Source organism: Amphiprion ocellaris, chromosome 9 (genome assembly GCF_022539595.1).
Source record: "Amphiprion ocellaris isolate individual 3 ecotype Okinawa chromosome 9, ASM2253959v1, whole genome shotgun sequence".
Classification (NCBI taxonomy): domain Eukaryota; kingdom Metazoa; phylum Chordata; class Actinopteri; family Pomacentridae; genus Amphiprion; species Amphiprion ocellaris.
This window is the reverse complement of record NC_072774.1, coordinates 9,165,287-9,184,874: the sequence shown is the minus strand read 5'-3', so window position 1 is coordinate 9,184,874 and position 19,588 is coordinate 9,165,287. Positions and strand designations below refer to the sequence as shown.

Sequence of the window (19,588 nt, the reverse complement as noted above, 5' to 3'; positions counted from 1 at the left end):
TGTCATGACTCAAGCACACAGATGCAAACTTTAGGGTTCATTACCTTCCTGTTAGGTCTAAACATGAAGTTTTAGAGTGCAGAACATTCTTAACTGCATGAGTTTACTGCGCTCCCACATACCGAGTCTTGCTCAAAGTCAACAAGCATGAATCTGACTTTGTGGTTCACTGGAAGGCGGTACATGCCATGTCCAGCATCGGATTGTATAAAAAAAAACATCCATTGTGAGCGTTGCAGGGACAATTCTACAGAGAAAATGTACTAAAACCACTGTGAGCTTAAATTTAGAACACTGAAAGACATAAACACCAACATGCTGAGTGAGACATTTCAAAATTCAAACCATTTCCTAATCCAGTCAGTGCTGAAGTGTTTTTCTGTCCTATATTGTGTACATTAAGTCCAGTGCGACTGGGGAAATGTAACACATGTTTAGTGTTTGGGGCGTACCTCTGACGATAGAAGACCTTGAGAAAAGGGAGATAAGAGGCCTGAAATACCCGAAACGAAGAGCGTGACGGCGCATTAATCTGCCAGCGAGACAGACAGAAGGCATGAAGCTTCTTCTTCTCCTGACTCTCTTTGGAGGGGCAGGTATGAAACACAATAATGGAGAATCAGTAGCAACAGAGATTAATTATAGATGCTAATACACAGATTTTAGCAGATATTGTCCAAAGTATGCGATTCACAGGTGAATTTCCATTTATTTACACTTTACAATTACATTATTATTATTGAATGTAACTGGCGATGTGTCTCTTTTGTGTGTTTCTATGTAGCGCTCAGAAAGAATGCAATTAATCAGCTTAAAACGGTTTTGCAGTATTTAAAAATTATTTCAGTTGATTATTTCTGAAAAAATAAATCTGTTTTCAATCACAGATTTTTTTTATCAAGAGAGAAGTTACATTTCTATTGCTGTAGAAATAATATTGACAATTTTTAAAAAATTGTAAAATAGGTAAGCAATAAATTAAAAAGCTACATTTTATAGTTACAGGATAAAGTGTGGTTTATGTTTTGTTATATATTTTTTAAAGCACAACGTAATGTTATTTTGTGTTTATTTAAAACATAGCATGTTTATTTAAAACATAACCATTTTGAGTTTTTTTTTTTTTGCTGTAGATAAAAAAGTACATTAAATAACAGAAAATGTCTTGGTTCTACTGTAGGTACATGTCTAAGTAATATCATGCCCAAAATGCCTATTTTTTAATCATAGATTTGCATTTAAATAACAGAAAATGCTCTGGTTTTCACTGTAGATATACCATTAAATGACAACAAATGTCTATTTTTTAATTATGGATTTATCATTATATAACAGAAAACATCTTGTTTTTCACTATGAATATCCAATTAAATAGCAACAAATTAGCATTTTTTTAAATGATAGATTTACATTTAATAACTGAAAATGCCCTGTCTTTTAAATCATGTATATATCAGAAAATGACAGAAAATTTCCTTTTTTCTGGTGTAGATACACAAACAAATAATAGCAAAGGTGCATTTTTAAATTTCAGATTCACCATTAAATAGCAAAAAAAAAAAAAAAATAATAATAATCCTGTTATTCTGCTACAGATAAGCCATTAAAAAAAAATCTTGGCTTTTAAATGTTTTTTTATTATGTAATTTTTTAAAACTATATAATCACCATTGAAATATAGAAAATGTCCTGATTTTTTTTCACTACTCATTAAGAAAACAATTCAGATTTTATTCATAGCAGGGCAAAGTTTGGTCAATGAGCTACCAGCACATTTTCTGCTATTTAGCAGATGTATTTCTTACAAACATAATCTTCTGCCTGTGTCGCCTGTTTATTCTGACTTTCTATCCTACAGTTGCCCTCAAAGACGATGACAAGATTGTCGGAGGGTACGAGTGCCCGAAAAACTCAGTTCCCTACCAGGTGTCGCTCTTCACTGGGTACAACTACTGTGGTGGGATTCTTCTGTCTGAGGACTGGGTGCTCTCTGCTGCACACTGCAGACCAAAGTAACACAATCACCACCTGCTTTTCTCTTGTCAGCATATGTAAACCTTAACTCTAGCAGCTGATTGGCACAGATGGACTGATTTTGTGACCAAATAAGGGAACAAGGACTTTGTGGAAGCTTAAATTGTTTAATTGTTTTAGGTCAAATGTGGAGGTTCGGCTTGGAGAGCACAACATCTGGGAAACTGACGGGACTGAGCAGCACATTATGTCTGCTGAGTTCATCCGCCACCCTGACTACGATTCCCGTTCACAGGACAGCGATATCATGCTGATCAGACTGAGCAGACCTGCCACTCTCAACAGCTTTGTGCGTCCTGCGGTGCTTCCTTCAAAGTGTGCCAGTGACGGCACCATGTGCCAGGTCTCTGGATGGGGGAGTCTCCGGGCCAGCGATGATGGCTGTGAGTTTACTGTTATGCAATCTGCCTGCATGGGAATCCTTCCAAAAAACCAAGCTGTGCTCAGTAGAAATCAGGCATTTTTATAAAGATATGCACACTCTTTGTGCCTTCACAGCGAGGTACCCAGATGTGCTGCAGTGCCTGGAAGTCCCTCTGCTGAGCGATGACACCTGCTTTAATGCATATCCTTTCCAAATCACTGAAAACATGATCTGTGCCGGATACCTGGAGGGAGGAAAGGACTCCTGTCAGGTAACGTAGAGCTCGCTGCTGCTGCACAAATATGGGAAAAAAAGAGGAAAAATAACCCAATGTCTTTGAACCTCAGGGTGACTCCGGGGGTCCCCTGGTGTGCAACGGTGAGCTCCAGGGAGTTGTGTCTTGGGGTCACGGCTGCGCTCTGAGAAAGAAGCCTGGGGTGTACACAAAAGTTTGCAATTACGTCTCCTGGATCAAGAACACGATGGCGTCTGGCTTGTGAGCGGAGAGAGAAATCTGAGAATTCACATCAGTAAAGTCAACTACATGATGTTCTGTTTGTGCTGTGTGTTTCATGCTGTCTAATTAGTGGGTCATTGGAAGTATTAAAGAACGCAACATCCTGTGTGAAGAGAAATAATCTGCATTGCTCTTTATGACCTCCCACGCACACAGCAGTTTCTATATTTGCAAGACAATTCTCTTTACTACAGATAAGACTCAAACAAGTGTGTAAGAGAACTGTGTCATCAGCATGCGGGTCTGCAAAGCCACTTGTGCGTAAGTCATCGCTTTTAGCTGCTGTAAATCAAACTGGCAAGTATCTGAGAGTGTAATATGGTGTGTAGCAGATCTAGCTGCCTCTCATGCTGTCACAGCGCTCGTAGCTACAAGCTCCGAATGGCTTGACAATGAAAGGGCAGACATAGTGTCATGCTGGAGGAGCCTCAGAAGCTGAGGAGCAAACCTGACATTTACAGTCAGGCAGCAGTAAATCTGAAAGGGCAAAAACATGCCGCTGCCACTCTGCTCTCCAACTCTGGAGCTCGCTGCACACTCTGGAGATACTCCATAATCTCTGATTATGGTGCACTGCTACAAATGTGGTACTTAGACAGTCTGCTTTTTCATCTGCAGTTCACTCAAACTATATAAGATCGTTTCATGATGCAAAGATGAAACAGTAAGTATTAGAGTATTAGAGGCAGCCCCTCTGAGCCCCAAGCAGTTTTTGGATGTTTTTTTTGTATTTGCTCCTTTCACACTTTTTCCTCACTGTGGGCTCATTTTTCATTGCAATAAAAAGTCCAAAACAGCACAGCATGGCTGGAGGTAGAATGATCTCAGAAATGTCTTTTGTGCAAAATGACAGCATGATAATGTCACAAATCATAAAAAAACAACACCAACCTGTACATGGAGGAAGTGGAAAACAGAGCTCTTCAAGGACGTCTTCTTGAACCTACAAGAGAAGTCCAGCTGATTTCTACTGAAGCTCCTACGAAACAAAAAAAAAGTTGAATTTCAGTTATCTTTTTCAAAATATTTGAAAACCTCTGAAAACAGCATGTGCAACATTTCTTAAAGTGCCCACATGTGTCACCAGTACTGAAAAAAGATGGTGGCTCTACATTCTCTACAGGTGTTTTCACTCTATTCTGCACATCAGCTCCAGAAAAATGTTTCACCATGCTGAATGTATCTTCCATCAACTGCTGAAAACTCATATATTCTGGTTTCTAAACAAGCACTTTTTTTTATATATTTCTCAGTTATTTTGCTCTCAGCCTCTCTAATTTGTTTCCACACTCGCCTCCTCTCTGCTCTGTGCAAACACTGCCTGCAGTTCAGTCAAGAAGTCTTAGAATTTTTGTCACGTGACTGTTGAATTTCTTCATTTTACTAAAAAATATCTAGTATTTTTTTGATTTTAGGTTTATATCTGGACGTTTTCCCCCAGTGTAACCACATGTCACTCATGATTAGTTCAAAGACTGTCAGAAAAATACAACAGTGTGGAAGAAACACATGAAGATCACACATGAAACAAACTGAAATAAAAAATTGAAGAACAATCAAAGCAAAAAACATGGAATAATAAAATATATCAAATAGATTCACTGTAAAAAAAATACAGCTAAATTCTAAAAAAAATACAGCTAAATACTATAAAATTTGATGGTCTTTTAGGACTAAAAACAAGTTAAACAAATATTAAGCAATTTTTCAACCTTAGTTTCTCACTTTTTTATACTTTGCTACCTTTAAATAAATATTCCCAATCCATTAAAATGCAACTCATCCTTTATCTTTTCTTGTTTTCGGAGCTTTAGTTCTACATGCATTTTAAAACGTTAAACAGATTCTGGATCGAGAATATTCGGACGCATTTGTATTGATGGTGTATGTGTTCAATTCACAGTTTATACATTTTAATGAGGAAAATGCTGTGATGAATCCCCAACTACAGTTAATGTTGATCACAGTGGCAACACTATATAAATACAGTGTATTATTGGAAAGTTTAGTTACAGTATTAAACAGTTAATATCTTATTCTACTGTAGAAGCGTGTGATTAGTTATACAGTAAGTAACTAATTATGTAAATTACAGTTAAAACATAAAAAATAATAATTTTACAGACAAATTTGCACTGACTTTCAGCCAATTGGCCCTAAAAGTATAAATACCAAAAGTCTTCCATTGAAGGAGGTGTTTTAGTCTGTTTCCACCATTTATACTTCTTTGATTGACCTCCAAGACAATGGTTTTCAATTATGATATATAGTAATATATTGTATTTAATCATCTTAATAGCATATCTGTGTTGTCCTGAGTACAAAACAGCCACATTCAAGCCTGCAGACAACTTTTCTGTGTTGCAACTAACAACATTTCGGCTTATTTCAGTTGTTAAACAACCAGAAATGTGTTGTCTCTGTTGATTTTGTTGCAGTGATTGCAAGAACCACATCTGGACATCCCAGTGGGTTTTGGGAACCAGGTGGTAGGATTAATGGTGCTGCTCTTCTGGTTCAGGAAACACTGAACACAAGGTGGGGTCAATGAGCAAGATATTCCAGTTTTCTGTTCAGACAATGTCAGGAGCAGATCTAAAGTTTGATTGAGAACCATCCTGCTTCTGCTCAAATCTGTGGTACGTTCTGAACTTGATGTTCAGGGTCACTCCCTAGCACAGATTCTCCCACTAACGTTTTTTTTTTCTGTGTGTTGTGTTGGGTCAGGCAGCACCTAAAGCAGCACAAACACGGGCACAAACTGCAAATCAAACAGCATCAGGTGCACACATGGGAATACTCTGTTAGAAAAAAAAATCCCAAAATGATTTAAGTGGATTTTAGCTGCTTGGGTGTGGCTCTGAGCAGATGAGTGAGTCACCAGGCACTTGCTTGACCGCCGCATGAAGCCTGGAGCCTAACGAGGTTTCTGAGGGCTTGTAGCCTCCATACAAAAAATAGCTCTCGCTGCCGTAGAGGCTGCACTCAAAACATGATCTTGGACACGATGTTGACTCTGGCAGCGCAGATGTCTGTGTTTTGAATCCTTTGGAATCCCACAAAACCATGTTTACGAGCTGCTTAGAAGTTATGGCAGGTTGGCAGAGGGATCCTCATCCTTCTGCAGCGAGCGTTAGAGTAGATGCTACTGATGTGGCCATATACTAACTCTGTTTAATCCTCAGTAACTGCAATGATTAGTCAGGCACATGGCAGGAGAAAGCAGATGTTTGGTCATGGAACTCCAAAAAAGACAAAAAAAAGATGCTGATAAACCTCAATAAATGGTCCAACATGCATTGGAAAAAGTGCAAAATTTTGTAGATAATGAGCTAAAATTGACAAAATATCAACAGAGATAAACTTCTATTTGCAGAAAGAAAACTACATGTGTTTCCTACAGGCCTGAATGCGGCTGTCTGTACACTGGTCGCACAAAAAGAAAGCTGCAGGACACAAATACACTAGTAGAGCTAACAAATATACAGTATAAGACAGTGTGAGGATGTATTGCAATAAAATATAGTTCAGAAGTTGCTGCAAAATAATCTTGAGCCCAGTGTTGCAAAGAAAATGAAGAAGAACATCCAGGCCTCGTGCAGAAATCCCACATACAACAGCACATCCAGTAAGTCCAGCCAGCTCACCATCCTCTAAACACACATGGCCGCCCTCCTACATGACATCAGCTTCCTGGTAGCTTCTATTTGGGTCTGACATGAAGCGTGTTGATGGATCAGGCCAGCTCTGGTGGCTAAGGGTGTGGACCCTCATGAACGGTCAACAGATTTCCCCCGTAAAGAAACTCTCCAGGGATGTAATCATGGTTAAACCAGGACGGTGGCAGCAGTGCAGTGAACCACATGGGAAAGGTTTTTTTTTTTTTTTTTAATTAAATTTCAAAGTTTGGTTGGAGAATGCAGCTAAAATGTCCTTTAAGTCTGTGACACCCTCTTTGATCCCTCTACAGCTAAGAAGTCCTGACGTACCTTTCCATTTTATATTTTTGTGCGTGCATTTTCATTGAAGAGCCAGCAGAGGGCGACATCCAACTTGTGAACAAGCTACATTGCAGACTGAAGTTGCCCACCTCCTTATCTTCTCTCCTCTTAAGGTTAATTTGATAGACTGACAGGACATTCTGTTCAGTTACTGACAAAATGTGATAGCTTTCAGCTTCAAAAGTCACACGACTGACATTTTTTATTTTATTTATTTATTTTTTTATTTTTTACCATTTTTGCGCACCAAAATGCATCTCCAAGCTGCAAAATATAATCAAATAAAACAAAAAATATAATATTATTGTGCTTTGTTAAAACAAATAAATCAATCAATATTAAGTTAGGTGAGAGTTGGGCTTAGACTCATTAGATTGATCAGTGAAATCATGGAAACAAGTACAACCATGTTGCCAAATTACGCTTATCTGCGTCTATCTAAAGCTCCCACCCTGGAAACAGTTTTTACGGCAGAAGATGGATTTTGCCACCGACCTAACATCTCCATGGTAAAGATAAAAACAAAGCAGCAGTGCGCGTCTTGGCTCACACCCCTCAGGACCACCGCCTCTCCTGACGCACGGCTGAATCAGCGGGGGCGCGCGTCCTTAAGCGCGCACGTGGCTCCATCCCCATGTTGGAGCTATAAAGTCAGAAAAGTGCTCGACAGGTCGCCAGACAGGACTAACACCGAGTGGATGTCTCACAAAGTTATATCCAGGGGAGCTTGACATCAGGTAGGGTTCAAATAAAATTTCTTTATCATATTTTCATCGCTGTTTTGCTGATTCTTTCATAATTCTTTCATTATGCAGTGGAATTGTCTTTAGTTTAATTTAAATTGAAAAAAAACTTCTAAATATTCTCTGTAAAAAATAACTGGCATGCAAATAAAGATGATACACTTTTTTAATAGTCTTGTCAATTGATGATGATTTTAATTTATAATTTTTGATTGAAATAACAAATTTATTGTCAATCCTTCTGTTGTATTCTGATTATTTCTTTTTGATTGCATGATGTTGGACATAGAAGAATTTAAAATAAATTATTTCATAATGCTACATTTCTTTGAATACAATATGGTTTAACATTAACACAGATAAATAAAATGTTCTGAATAAAAGTAAATACGTTAATGAAAGTCAGTGATGCAGGGTGAAAATATTTTCGATTTTATAGTGCTACATATATTTATTTTTCTAAAAAGTGCAAATAAGATATAAACAAATACAATGAAATGAGTACATAAAACAGAAAAAAGTTAATGCAAGTTAATGGTGAATTTTGTAGACTAGAAAATATTTTATATTCTGACATTTCTTTTTGATCACTATAAATAAGATGTAATGTAATACATTGAAACAAGTAAATAAAATGGAATAAATAAAAATTAGTAAGTTAATGAAAGTCAATGATGAATTCAGAAGATTACAGATCATTTTATTTTTATATTCTTACATTGCTTTGAAATTAATGTAAATAAGATGTAACTGAATACATTAAGATAAGTAAAATGTAATAAACTAAGACAATAAGTTCAGGAAAGTTAAAGATAAGTTATGTAAGCTAAAATATGTTTTATATTCTTACTTTCCTTCAACATTAGTGTAAATATGATGACATTGAATACACTAAAATCAGTGCATAAAATGTAATATAAAGTCAATAAGTAAATGAAAGTTAATGATGAATTTCATTGGCTCACAAATATCTTATATTCTTACATTTCTTTTGTGATCAGTGTAAATAAGATGGAACTGAATACATTGAATTAAGTCAAAGAAATTTAATGAATATAAGGTAATTACTTAATGATGAATTTTGTATTATAAAACTACACTATATAGTCTTGCATTTCTTTGGCATTTGTGTATGTAAGATGTAACTAAATTATGTAATAAGTAAAAGTTAATGTGCCTGCAATGATGAATATTCTTGCCCATGAAATCGTAATTTGTACTTTAAGCTATTGCTAACTATATCACCAGACCCGTTATATATCTTTTCATACATAAGTGAGAGTGAGAGCTTTGAATCTGTCCTCTCACAATTTCATCTAATATCAGTAAAACTGAAGAAAAACAGTTGCTAGAGAAACCAATTTGTGGAGTAACACCTTTGAAAAATAATACAATGGAATTTAAAACATTTGTGACCTGTATTAATTCCAAGCTGTACTTGAACAGTCCCCATAAAACATCTCATTCCATTTAACACCCTTTTCTAAGTGTGATTAAATGCCGCAGACTCCCTCATTTATGCACTTGAAACTCATACTGAAAGCAAAGGTCAGAGAAAAGGTCAGCGCACTGTTCTCATATCAACTAGCAAGTGTAATTTAACAGAGTGACGTGCCAGAACTTCATCAGGCGCTGTCAACATTAAGTAGATCTTCAGTTTGTCCGTTTGTTTTTGGGCTCAGCACCTGTCAAATGTCACTGGGTTTCTTTCTACAAAACATCCTAACATGTGTTGTCTCTTAGGTAAAGAAACAATGGAGCTGAAACCTTTATTGAAGAAGCTGCTCTCGGTGCTGCGAGCCATCTTCACTTTCCTCTTTGCTCTGCTGGTGCTGGGTGTCATGGTGTGGGCCTACGTTGCCGGCTTCCAGCTGGTGTCGTCCGCATACGGGATCATCTCCTTCGGCTTCTACGGACTCCTCCTCTCGCTCCACTTGCTGGTCCAGAGCCTCTTCGCCTTCATTGAGCACCGGCGGATGAAAGCCCGCACCGACCCCTGCACCTTCACCAAGACGATCAGCATGACGATATCGGCCTACCAGGAGGACCCTGTCTATCTCAGGGAGTGCCTCGACTCCGTCAAGGCCCTCCAGTATCCCCCCGAGCTGCTGCGCATCATCATGGTGGTGGACGGGAACACGGAGGAAGACCGCTACATGATGGACATGTTCAGAGAGGTGTTTGCGGATCAGAATCCGGGCTGTTATGTGTGGGAGAACAACTACCACTCATGGGAACCCGCCCAGGCCCAGCAGAATGCAGAGGCAGCAGCAGAGGAGGGTCATGGAGGGGGTTCTGATGTAATAGTAGAGGACCTACAGCGACGAGAAGTAGAGGAGCTGATCCAGAACAATAGGTGTGTGTGCATCATGCAGAAGTGGGGCGGCAAACGGGAAGTGATGTACACTGCATTTAAAGCACTTGGGTCGTCCGTCGACTATATACAGGTATTTTCTTTAGATTTCTCCCTGTACATATTCCTAAAGTGTCTTCTTACGTAACGGAAAAGAAAACTGAAGTGTTCCACATTTTCTCCTTCCTCAGGTGTGCGACTCAGACACTAAGCTGGATCCTTTAGCCACACTGGAGCTGTGCAAGGTGTTGGAGAGTAACCCCAAGTATGGCGCCGTGGGAGGAGATGTGATGATCCTCAACCTCAAAGACTCTTACATCAGCTTCATGAGCAGCCTCAGGTACTGGATGGCTTTCAACATCGAAAGGGCCTGCCAGTCCTTCTTCAACTGTGTGTCCTGCATAAGTGGTCCTCTGGGTAAGTGAATTTCACAAATTTTTTGTGATACAGGTCAAAATGAGCAGTAGTCATGGTTTAAATGCACTCTTACTAACATTTCTTTGCATTTTCTTGAATTTCCCTATGCAGGTCTATACAGGAACGACGTCCTTCAGCAGTTTCTAGAGTCTTGGTACAATCAGAAGTTTTTGGGAACTCACTGCACATTTGGTGACGACAGGCATCTCACCAACCGTATGCTGAGCATGGGCTACGCCACAAAGTACGCACATACACGATTCATTGATGTTATCACGCCCAGGATGCAGTAAACCTCAAACGACGTTGCAATGTCAAAAGATTTAATTGTTGTTTTTGTTTTGCTTTAGGTACACAGCTCGCTCCAGATGCTACACGGAAACACCTGCTCAGTTCCTTCGCTGGCTCAACCAGCAGACGCGCTGGACCAAATCCTACTTCCGCGAGTGGCTCTACAATGCAATGTGGTGGCACAAGCACCACCTGTGGATGACCTACGAGTCCATCGTCTCCGGCATCTTCCCCTTCTTCGTCACCGCCACCATCATTCAGCTCTTCTGGACGGGAACGCTGTGGGACATCCTCTGGGTCCTTTGCTGCATCCAGATCATCGGGCTGTTCAAATCGTTGTACGCCTGCATCCTGCGGAGAAACATAGTGATGGTGTTCATGTCGCTCTACTCGGTTCTGTACATGACCAGCTTGCTGCCTGCCAAGTACTTTGCGATCCTCACGATGACCAAAAGCAGCTGGGGAACGTCGGGCCGGCGTAAGATTGTGGGAAACTACATTCCCCTCCTTCCCTTGTCGGTGTGGGCGGCCATTCTATTAGGTGGGCTCGCTTACACTAGCTACAGAGAGAGTCTACTGGACTGGTCGACTGATGAGAAGAAGTTGGAGACTCAGTTTCTTATCTTTGGTAGCGCTGCCTACGTGAGCTACTGGCTATTTATGCTTCTCCTCTACTGGATTTGGTTCCGCAGATTGTGCAGGAAACGCTCCCAAAGCTATTCACTGAATGTGTAGGTCTGAAGAGGGACGATAATTTATTTGGACTCAACCATTTATTTTATTCAGTTGATTACTTTTATTTATTTATTTTTTTTGACATTAGTGAGAGACGAGGGCGGTTCACACAGCTGCTAAACAAAGAACAATCAAAAACGAAAAGGGAATTGGTGATATTTTTGTAAATGGATAGCATCCATATTACTTGAGCCCTTTTGAAAGTGTGCCAAAACTTATAAAAATATAAAAGAAGAAATGTTTTATCCATAGAGAGATGTTGTTGCACATTTAAATGAAACTGTACTGAGGGCTTTTGGGGCCCATGCACTTCTCAGGTTGCTGTAGTTTATCAGATGATGGAGGAGATCCATCAGGTATTTATTCATGACAGCCAAAGATGGAGAATTACATTAAAAAATTATTTTGTATTAAATGTTGTGGGGTCAGGAATCTGTTCAGTTCTTTTAAATACACAAACAGGAATGTGTGTGTTTTGAATATGAACACGTATGTCCTTAGATTACTTTAACAACAGTTCCAACCTAGGGATGCATAACTGTGTCAGTTTCATCAGCGTTACTTCACCACTGTTGTTGTTGTTGTTGTTATTGCACTGGATCCTGGGCAGCACTTTCTGCAGCATTGCAGACTTACTTGAAAACAGAAAATTGTTGTTTTAGTATGTAACGGTGTGAAACGTGCAAACAAGAAAGAAATCCTGACCGTCTTTGAGAAACCAAAGCATGGAGTCACTTACTGCAGACAATTTACATTTCCTTTAAATATTGTATATACTACATTGTTTCTGTGTACCTGCTCTTGATACGTGAAGTGTAGGTGTACTTTGTAAGATGCACTTTGTTTGACTTGTAATGCAGAGATTTGTTTATATATATATATATATATATATATATATAAATAAATAAAAATAAAATAATTTTTTATGTTTTATTTTTCTAAGCGATACATTTGTAGTCATGGCTGGAAATTTTCTGAAAATGTGAAAAAAATGAATGATTTAGGGAAATGAAATGAAGAAATAAAGTATTTTTCTAACATGAACAGTTGAGTTTTCTTTTAATCCTATTATTTTACAGAAAGCAACAGAAAAACTGACTTGGCTGACACACCAGCAGGTGAAATATAAAGACAATTTCAAAATTCTTCTCCTCTATTAGTGTTTTCATAGTTAGTGTCACTAGTGCGACACCAATGTGACAGTCAATGTCCACACTAGACAAGACCTCTGCTGATAACAAAACACCTGAAGTAAAAGGGCTAACTGATAAAGATCACAATAACAGTTTAAGTCACAGATATTGGTGAAAAGTACATCCAGGGAGATAAATCACCAGAAAAGTGCTTATCTTACTTTAGCTTATCTTAAGTAGTTTGTGTCTGACAAGACCACTGCTGTTCCTACGCCCAGGAGATGTGGTTGGCAACAAGTGTTGATTTATACACAAACACAGAAGTGGAAACAAGGACACGATGAAAGGGTTGACCTATCTTTGCAATTTAAGTTTCTGACTGGATTTGCAAATTATGCAAGATGCTAAAATATCCTTTCTCAACTCCTTTTTTCCTAATAATTTTGCTTGTTATTGCTATGTTACATCTTGTCTACTCGATGTCCCTGTGAGGACATTTCTCTGATTTCATAAAGACTTCACATGATACAATTCAATTTTCAAAGCACTGAAAATAATCTTTGTGAGAGGGACATTGTGTCATTTTATGATTTTTTTTCTTTGATTTTTATAAAGCACCTTTAAGTGAATTCTATGGCTCTAAGAAAACCTGTAAAGTGTTTTACATGGAAATATCTTTTACATAACATGCAGGGCGGAGGTGCTGTTTCGAGCTTATTAGTGTAAAAGTGCAGAGGGAGCGACATCCCACTTTTGTACCGTTAACAAATGATCATGAACCTGTCATTCATTTGCTAAGAGGAGGAGTGACACTGCTGCATACCTACTGACAATCAATGGTAGTATGCAGGATCAAATAATTGTTTTTAGTACAAACACAAGGTCAAAAACGGGGTGGTTCTAGTTGTGCAAGCATCAAAGTGGCTCTTGACTGTACAGCTCAACACCTAAAGGGCATTACTGCAAGTGTCAAGTGCATATTTGTCAGTCATCTTTATATTTCTGAGCTAAAGCACGATGTATGCTCACATTCTGATTGTGGGTGCGGAAGAGGGAAACTTTCAATGTAAATATTGTTTTCAAACAGCTGTATGACACTGGAACTCAAAGTATGTGTGACATAAACATTAAAAGGATCTGAAGTGGAATTTGACTCTTATATTAAATTTTAGAGCAATACATATTGCACACATATTATTCATTTTACGTGACCCGGACCCACGGGGTTGTCATAGCAATAAAGAAAGGAATGCGAAAAAAATATTTATCTGGTATGGTTATGCTCACAATGAGGTTATAATACTTTTAAAATAACAAAAAACAAATAAAAAACAGACAGACAAGCAACCAATTGACACAATTAAAAAGAACTAAAATAATAAATTGCTAAAAAGATAAAATACATTTAAGGTAATTTAAAAATAAGACAAAAAATAAGAGGAGATAAACAGATTGATCTTGAGCTGTTGATCAGTGGTGTCCACATGGTCTACAGATCTATAGTCTGAAGGGACAGACTTACAAAGTTAAGCCAAAAATATTAACTTTTGTTTTGTCAGTACTGAGCTGCAAACAATGATCTGCCGCATTTTATTTACTGTGGGCTCATGTTTCACATCAATTTAGAGTCCCACACCTCTATGGAAACAGCACAACTATAGCAGGCAGTAGAGATAACTAAAAAATAATAGTAAATAAAACTGACAAATGAATGAAAACAGTGATGATATAATAAAAAACTAAAGTTGATTTTCTTTGACCATTCAATTTTCAAAAAAATGAAAAAACATGGAGTCACTATGTACAATATTTTTCCTAGAACCAACAGATGTTAAAAAACTGTTGGCTTGACATTCAGTAGATATTTTACTACAGACATTTGTTTCCACACCAGTCTCCGATCTGCTCTGTGTTTGCACCGCCTGTAGTTCATCCTAGTTGAGTCAAGAAGGCCCTGAATTTTTGTCATGTGACTGTCGCTCACAGCTGAGTTACTACTGGATTTGTGGCTGTTAACTGAATCTGGTTTTATTCGGTGTGACCTTTAAATGAGACATGTTGAATGAAGCAACTTTGGTGCATCACAGATGAGTAGAACCCAGGGCCTATTAGAAAGTTGAAAATGCAAGGATTTTTTTATGTTCTTACAGTTTCTGACTCTGACAACAGATGTCATTTTGGAGATTTTAGAAATAAGACATTATGTGTTTCACTCATTTGGTGTGTGAAACAAAACATACAATGTAATGTCACCTGTATAGCAGTGATTGGAGGCAACTTTAAAAACACTTAGTCTTTCTCCTGGCATTGATTTAACCCCTAAAAACCCACCACTATAAATCTAAACTATATATTTAGAAGTTTCTTATCATGAAAATAACCCCTTCCTGACTTAAAATGGCTAAGATTTAAGCACACTGTTGCTTTCTCTAGAATCTGCAGATCTCACTGGCATCCATACATGTCTGAACCTAAAAACAATTCTGAAGAAGTATAATGCCAGACATTGTAAGCTGACAGGACTGGCTCCTTAACTTTGCCATGTATGAAACCCCAGAAGTCTGTGTTTTTGAAATTGTCATCAGTACACACCAGTGTCAAGGAAAAAAATGTCAGCAGTTGTGATGACTACTGTTTTCACTCATAATGTGTCTTCTAGCACATGATGAAAATAGCATACAGATATGTTTAACGAGGTAAAAAACTTAGAAGAAGTTAAGAAGAGAAAGTCCAATTTACTGGTTCAGATAAAGTCATTTAGGAGAAAGGTTTAGTAGCCAGTGACCTTGTACTTAAGAGGGCATAGACTGCAGAGTTAGAGTTTTTGTCTTTTGTGTGTCCACAAAATGCCTTTAAAGTACGGAGATTTGCAGGATTTAATCTGCCAGTTAAAGCACTTGCTTTAGTAGGGAGGGAAGAAGGTGACCAGTTAGGGTAATGATGTTTACTGGTAATATGGACAGGAACACAGAGAGGTTGGACAGCAGTGTGATTATTCCACAAGGGGGAGCTGGTGGGGGCAATCGTAACAGGTGCTAGGGGTGGGAATGGGTGTGTCTGTGTTTTGGACCTATGGGCTGAGACACTGTCAGAAATTGATGTCAGGGGAGGATAGCAGGGGGTGCTGGTGCTTGTAACAGTGGCCTGACATGGAGTCAGCAAAGAATGGGGAGGTTCCAGGTTGTGGGGGACTGTACGGTGCGCAGCAGGTTAGCCGCTAGCATCTGGATACCCAGCCTGTTGGGGTGAACTCCGTCAGGTCTAAAGGAGGAACTATTCCAAGACAGATTGAAATTGTTAGTGAAACCTATGGTGTGGGCTCTACAAGCAGAATGAAGAAATGCTGAGGATTCTGCTGAAGCGCCCCATGCCACGGGTCAGTGTTTGAATGGGACCAGAAATAAAAACAGATTTTCCACAGTTACTTAAAAAGTTTAAAAGGTCATTGAACTCTTTCTTGGTCAGCTCAGACTGCGAATGAGCTGCGTCATTAGCACCCACATGAACTATCACTCAGTGGACAGAGGGTGGACAGAGGGTGGAAGTGAGCGCAGCAGCCCCAACATCTTATCCAGGATGATTGGGACGCTGGCTCTGGGAAGGCAGTGTGTGACTGTGTTGAAGAAGCAGATGCTTCTAGGGATGGAGTCTCCAACTATTAATGTGGTTGGAGAGAAAAGGGGACAAGGAGATGACCATGCAGACTGGTGTGGTGCGGCCATGATATTTGAGCAAAACTACCCAATTGTGTGAAACACGACTAAAACTAGCTCCACATAAACAAGCTACAATACTACTTTTGAGTGGATGCAACTTACTTAAAGCACTTGTGTTGGAAACACTTAATTTGCTTAATTTGGATTGGAAAATATTGCTTGTGATACAATACTTTGATGAGGCTTTGACTGCCTTGTCAAGATTTTCATCCTTATCCGTACTTGTCATAATGTCTCCACTTGGCTACTGTTTAAAAAGAATAAAAGATTTTACTGGTATAAATGGAAACTAGGTGACCATCAGAGTAGAAGACGATCAAGGAAACACTCCTGATACTCTCCAGCATCTTTCTGAACATCTGCCAGTGAGTCAAAACCACTGGTGGAAGTTAAAACAACTGTTTGGCACGACTAGAAGATTTTCACACATGAATAAATGTGTCTGGATTTGCTCAACTGCAGCAGTAGTGTTACTCACTAGATTTTGCAGAGATACCCGATACGTCTTAGCGACGTCCCACCAAAGTGAACTTCAGATCTCAGAGGGGATTTAATAGAAGAAATCAGTTTCTGTACATTGAAAGCGCCTAGTGAGTCAGGGAAAGGAGAAACCGACGGTATGACGAAACCAAGCATCACTTCCCTTCGTGTCTGTTTTCAATTAGCTCGTCCTCCCACACCCTGTCTGGGCCTCCTTCACTGACATCAGCTGGCACATGTGTTGGGGAGCACGTTCGGTCTGTTAGCAGAAGTGTTGTGTCACCTTAAAAACATGGTGTGATCCTGATTGCTGTTTCCTCCATCGTGGCTGCTGCATTGGCATCATACAAGATAGGAGCTGTAGAGAAACAACATGAAAGAAATCAGTAACGACATCCTATAAGTTTGTTTCCCCTTATTTGTTGGTGTGGCTTGTGGTTGTAGTATTTTCCACATCAGATTTATGGTCTACATTTTTAGTTTCCTTCCACTCCTTTCTGTACCGCAAACAAAAGAAAGACCTCCAAAAGAGGGTGAGGGTGAGAGAACGGATCGTGTAGAACAAGAAATGGACAACTCTGTTAGATCATTTAGTTATTTCTGGCAGTATTTAGACAAATTAAACTGAGGGTGTTCCCCACAGTCTGCAAGCTTTCATCTGACAACCTCAATGTCAGCTGCAAGCGTGCACACTCATACCGGCGGAGATGCCGTCATTTACTGGAAACTGCGTAAAAACACATAGCATACCAGCGGAAACCAATCAGAGCCCACAGCTTTTCCCAGCGTTTCTGTAGCAATCAGTGATTAAAAAAAAAAAAACAACAACAAAAAAAGCCACTTTGTTCTTGAGCTGAACTGTAGTTCCGCCTCGAGCGTCACAACAGCGAGAGTCATTTCCCAAAGTTTTATCATTACTGTGTCACCGTCTGGAGTATTTTATAAAACGTACATGAGGGAAAAATATAAAGTTGATGAGAAAACATTATGAAACACAATCTAGCAAAGGAATGCTGTCATGTACTCCAATGGAATCAGATCAGCGAATGCAAGGCAGCAGGATAAAGTATACATTGTCACACATGTTTGTCAAAGGTCAGCTGTGGTAAAAATAAACTTTAGAGGATAAAAGCTTACGTACATATTTTTAAAGTGTTATATTATGATAAATTGCAAATAAGAGGGTCACTCTTGCATGTTGGTATTGTTACAGGTGTAAACGCTGTAAACATTAGGGAAATCCTCAAGCAGTTCAAAGGTAAAGGCCGTCCATAGGAATTACTCCTTTTATCCACATGGAATCCTGAAAGAAAAGAAAGATTTATGGTTCTGTCAGGAACTTTTTGACATAATGACGCTGCTAACCTCACAGCCACTCCTCTCTGTTGCCGGTTTAGATAAGGAGAATGAGTCGGGGTCCAAAAGAGGGAAACATGTAGAAGACTCAGCAGAGGCACAAAATGACTAATATAATCCAGAGTAATGTGCATAAAAATCCAAAAAATCTGATGCCATTTTACAGCCAGAGAGCTTACATTTTCTGCTGTTAGTCTCCTCACAATGCGTTGTCTTAGCAACTGGGCAACCCCGTGGAAAAAAACATTCATCCCATTAAATGCAACAAGTATTGAGTCATGTCTGACTATATTTAGGTATTCCACAAATGCTTTATAAAGCTCTCACATCCCACTCTGCCCTCACTTTGTGCTTACTCCAGCTACAACCATTCATTTAGGGGGAATAACTACAGACGCTGTTTCTTTTGTGTTCTTGCCAGTGTATCGATACACATCTTTCTTTACTGTTGAACTGGCATGCTTTTTATCTATTCCAAAAACAGTGTAATAAAACCCATTGACTGAGTTACATGGCATGACTATTAGAACAGCTAGTCAAAGGTGAAGAAAAAATGATGAAATTGAAAGTCAAAACTTCAGGGAACAGCTGTTAAATTCTGCATGTTTTTGTTGGGCACAAGATATTGAACATGAGTATAAAATGAAGGATAAGAACTAATTCTTGCTTCTTGATGCTCATATACGTCACTCGAGGTATGCCAAACTCATCTGATGATTTTTTGACACTGATTCAGGATAAGCAAAAACAATTTCTAGTCTTTTTAATCTACATTATCTCAGCTGGGCTGCGCCTCTGTGTTTCCATAGAGAGGCCTGGACCTTAAACTCCTGCAAAACATCAGATGTCTCAAAAGTCACCTCAACTTCTGACTCGATATTTGCACAGACAATTAAACTTTGAATGTCTGACATCCAGAGTTGCTCAACTAGAGATAAAAAAAAAAAACATATTAATATAAAAAGTGATCATCCAGGACTTTGGACGCTCTGTAGAGTTATCTTCTTGGCGTGGTTTTTATGGTTCTACAAAAACTGGCAAGAACATTTTTATTTCTTAAAGATGGCCTCTTGATAAGAAGACTGTAGAATTAAAGCAACACAACTTCAGCAGGTAAATTATATGTCGTATTATGTTGCATTTTTATAAAAAACATGAACATTTTTAGCATTTTTAGATGGTTCGTAAACTAATGATAGTGGATGGATATAGTACGTCAGGTAGTGTCAAGTTTTGCATTCCACACAGCAGGAAGTGTGTAGTCAGATTTTTTTTTTCTTTCAAAATCATTGTCAGATATTTAAAAACCTTTAGACACTTATGGCAAATACCACAACAGTGACACTTTTATACACTCATGGGCCACTTTATTGGGTACGTGTTCAACCGCTTGTTAATGCAAATCTTGAATCGACCAATCCTATGGCAGCAACACTGTGTATTTAGGT

At 38.8% G+C, this 19,588-nt stretch overlaps 3 protein-coding genes across 6 annotated transcripts in view; 2 read left to right on the top strand and 1 right to left on the bottom strand.

Moving 5' to 3' along the window:
* Positions 1-438: 438 nt before the first annotated feature.
* On the top strand, positions 439-2,946 carry LOC111577097 (trypsin-3-like). 2 transcript variants are annotated; one of them, XM_023283191.3, is made up of 5 exons: positions 439-596; positions 1,859-2,012; positions 2,155-2,417; positions 2,533-2,669; positions 2,746-2,946. In XM_023283191.3, exons 1-5 carry the CDS (start codon positions 557-559, stop codon positions 2,896-2,898), a joined length of 747 nt encoding a protein of 248 aa, XP_023138959.1. In that variant the 5' UTR covers positions 439-556; the 3' UTR covers positions 2,899-2,946. The 2 variants fall into 2 exon arrangements, with proteins under 2 accessions (XP_023138959.1, XP_054869483.1); XM_055013508.1 differs by lacking the exon at positions 439-596 and adding an exon at positions 669-696.
* Positions 2,947-3,740: 794 nt separating this feature from the next.
* The window catches only part of spaca6 (sperm acrosome associated 6), a 32,771-nt gene continuing 16,923 nt past the window's right edge, over positions 3,741-19,588 (bottom strand). Inside the window, exons 10-11 of one of the 2 annotated variants that reach the window (XM_023283181.3) lie at positions 17,068-17,142; positions 3,741-3,894 (exon numbers count right to left, since the gene is read on the bottom strand). In XM_023283181.3, coding sequence (XP_023138949.2) covers positions 17,127-17,142 — 16 coding nt within the window. In that variant the 3' untranslated portion in view covers positions 3,741-3,894; positions 17,068-17,126. Of the gene's footprint in view, positions 3,895-10,071; positions 11,072-17,067; positions 17,143-19,588 lie in introns of those variants that run through there. The other variant, XM_023283180.3, reaches the window with a different exon arrangement.
* has1 (hyaluronan synthase 1) lies at positions 7,582-12,421 on the top strand. 2 transcript variants are annotated; one of them, XM_023283164.3, is made up of 5 exons: positions 7,582-7,653; positions 9,403-10,106; positions 10,204-10,429; positions 10,541-10,673; positions 10,780-12,421. In XM_023283164.3, the coding sequence occupies exons 2-5, from the start codon at positions 9,414-9,416 to the stop codon at positions 11,453-11,455; spliced, it is 1,728 nt and encodes a 575-aa protein (XP_023138932.2). In that variant the 5' UTR covers positions 7,582-7,653; positions 9,403-9,413; the 3' UTR covers positions 11,456-12,421. The 2 variants fall into 2 exon arrangements, with proteins under 2 accessions (XP_023138932.2, XP_054869474.1); XM_055013499.1 differs by lacking the exon at positions 7,582-7,653 and having other exon boundaries at positions 9,366-10,106.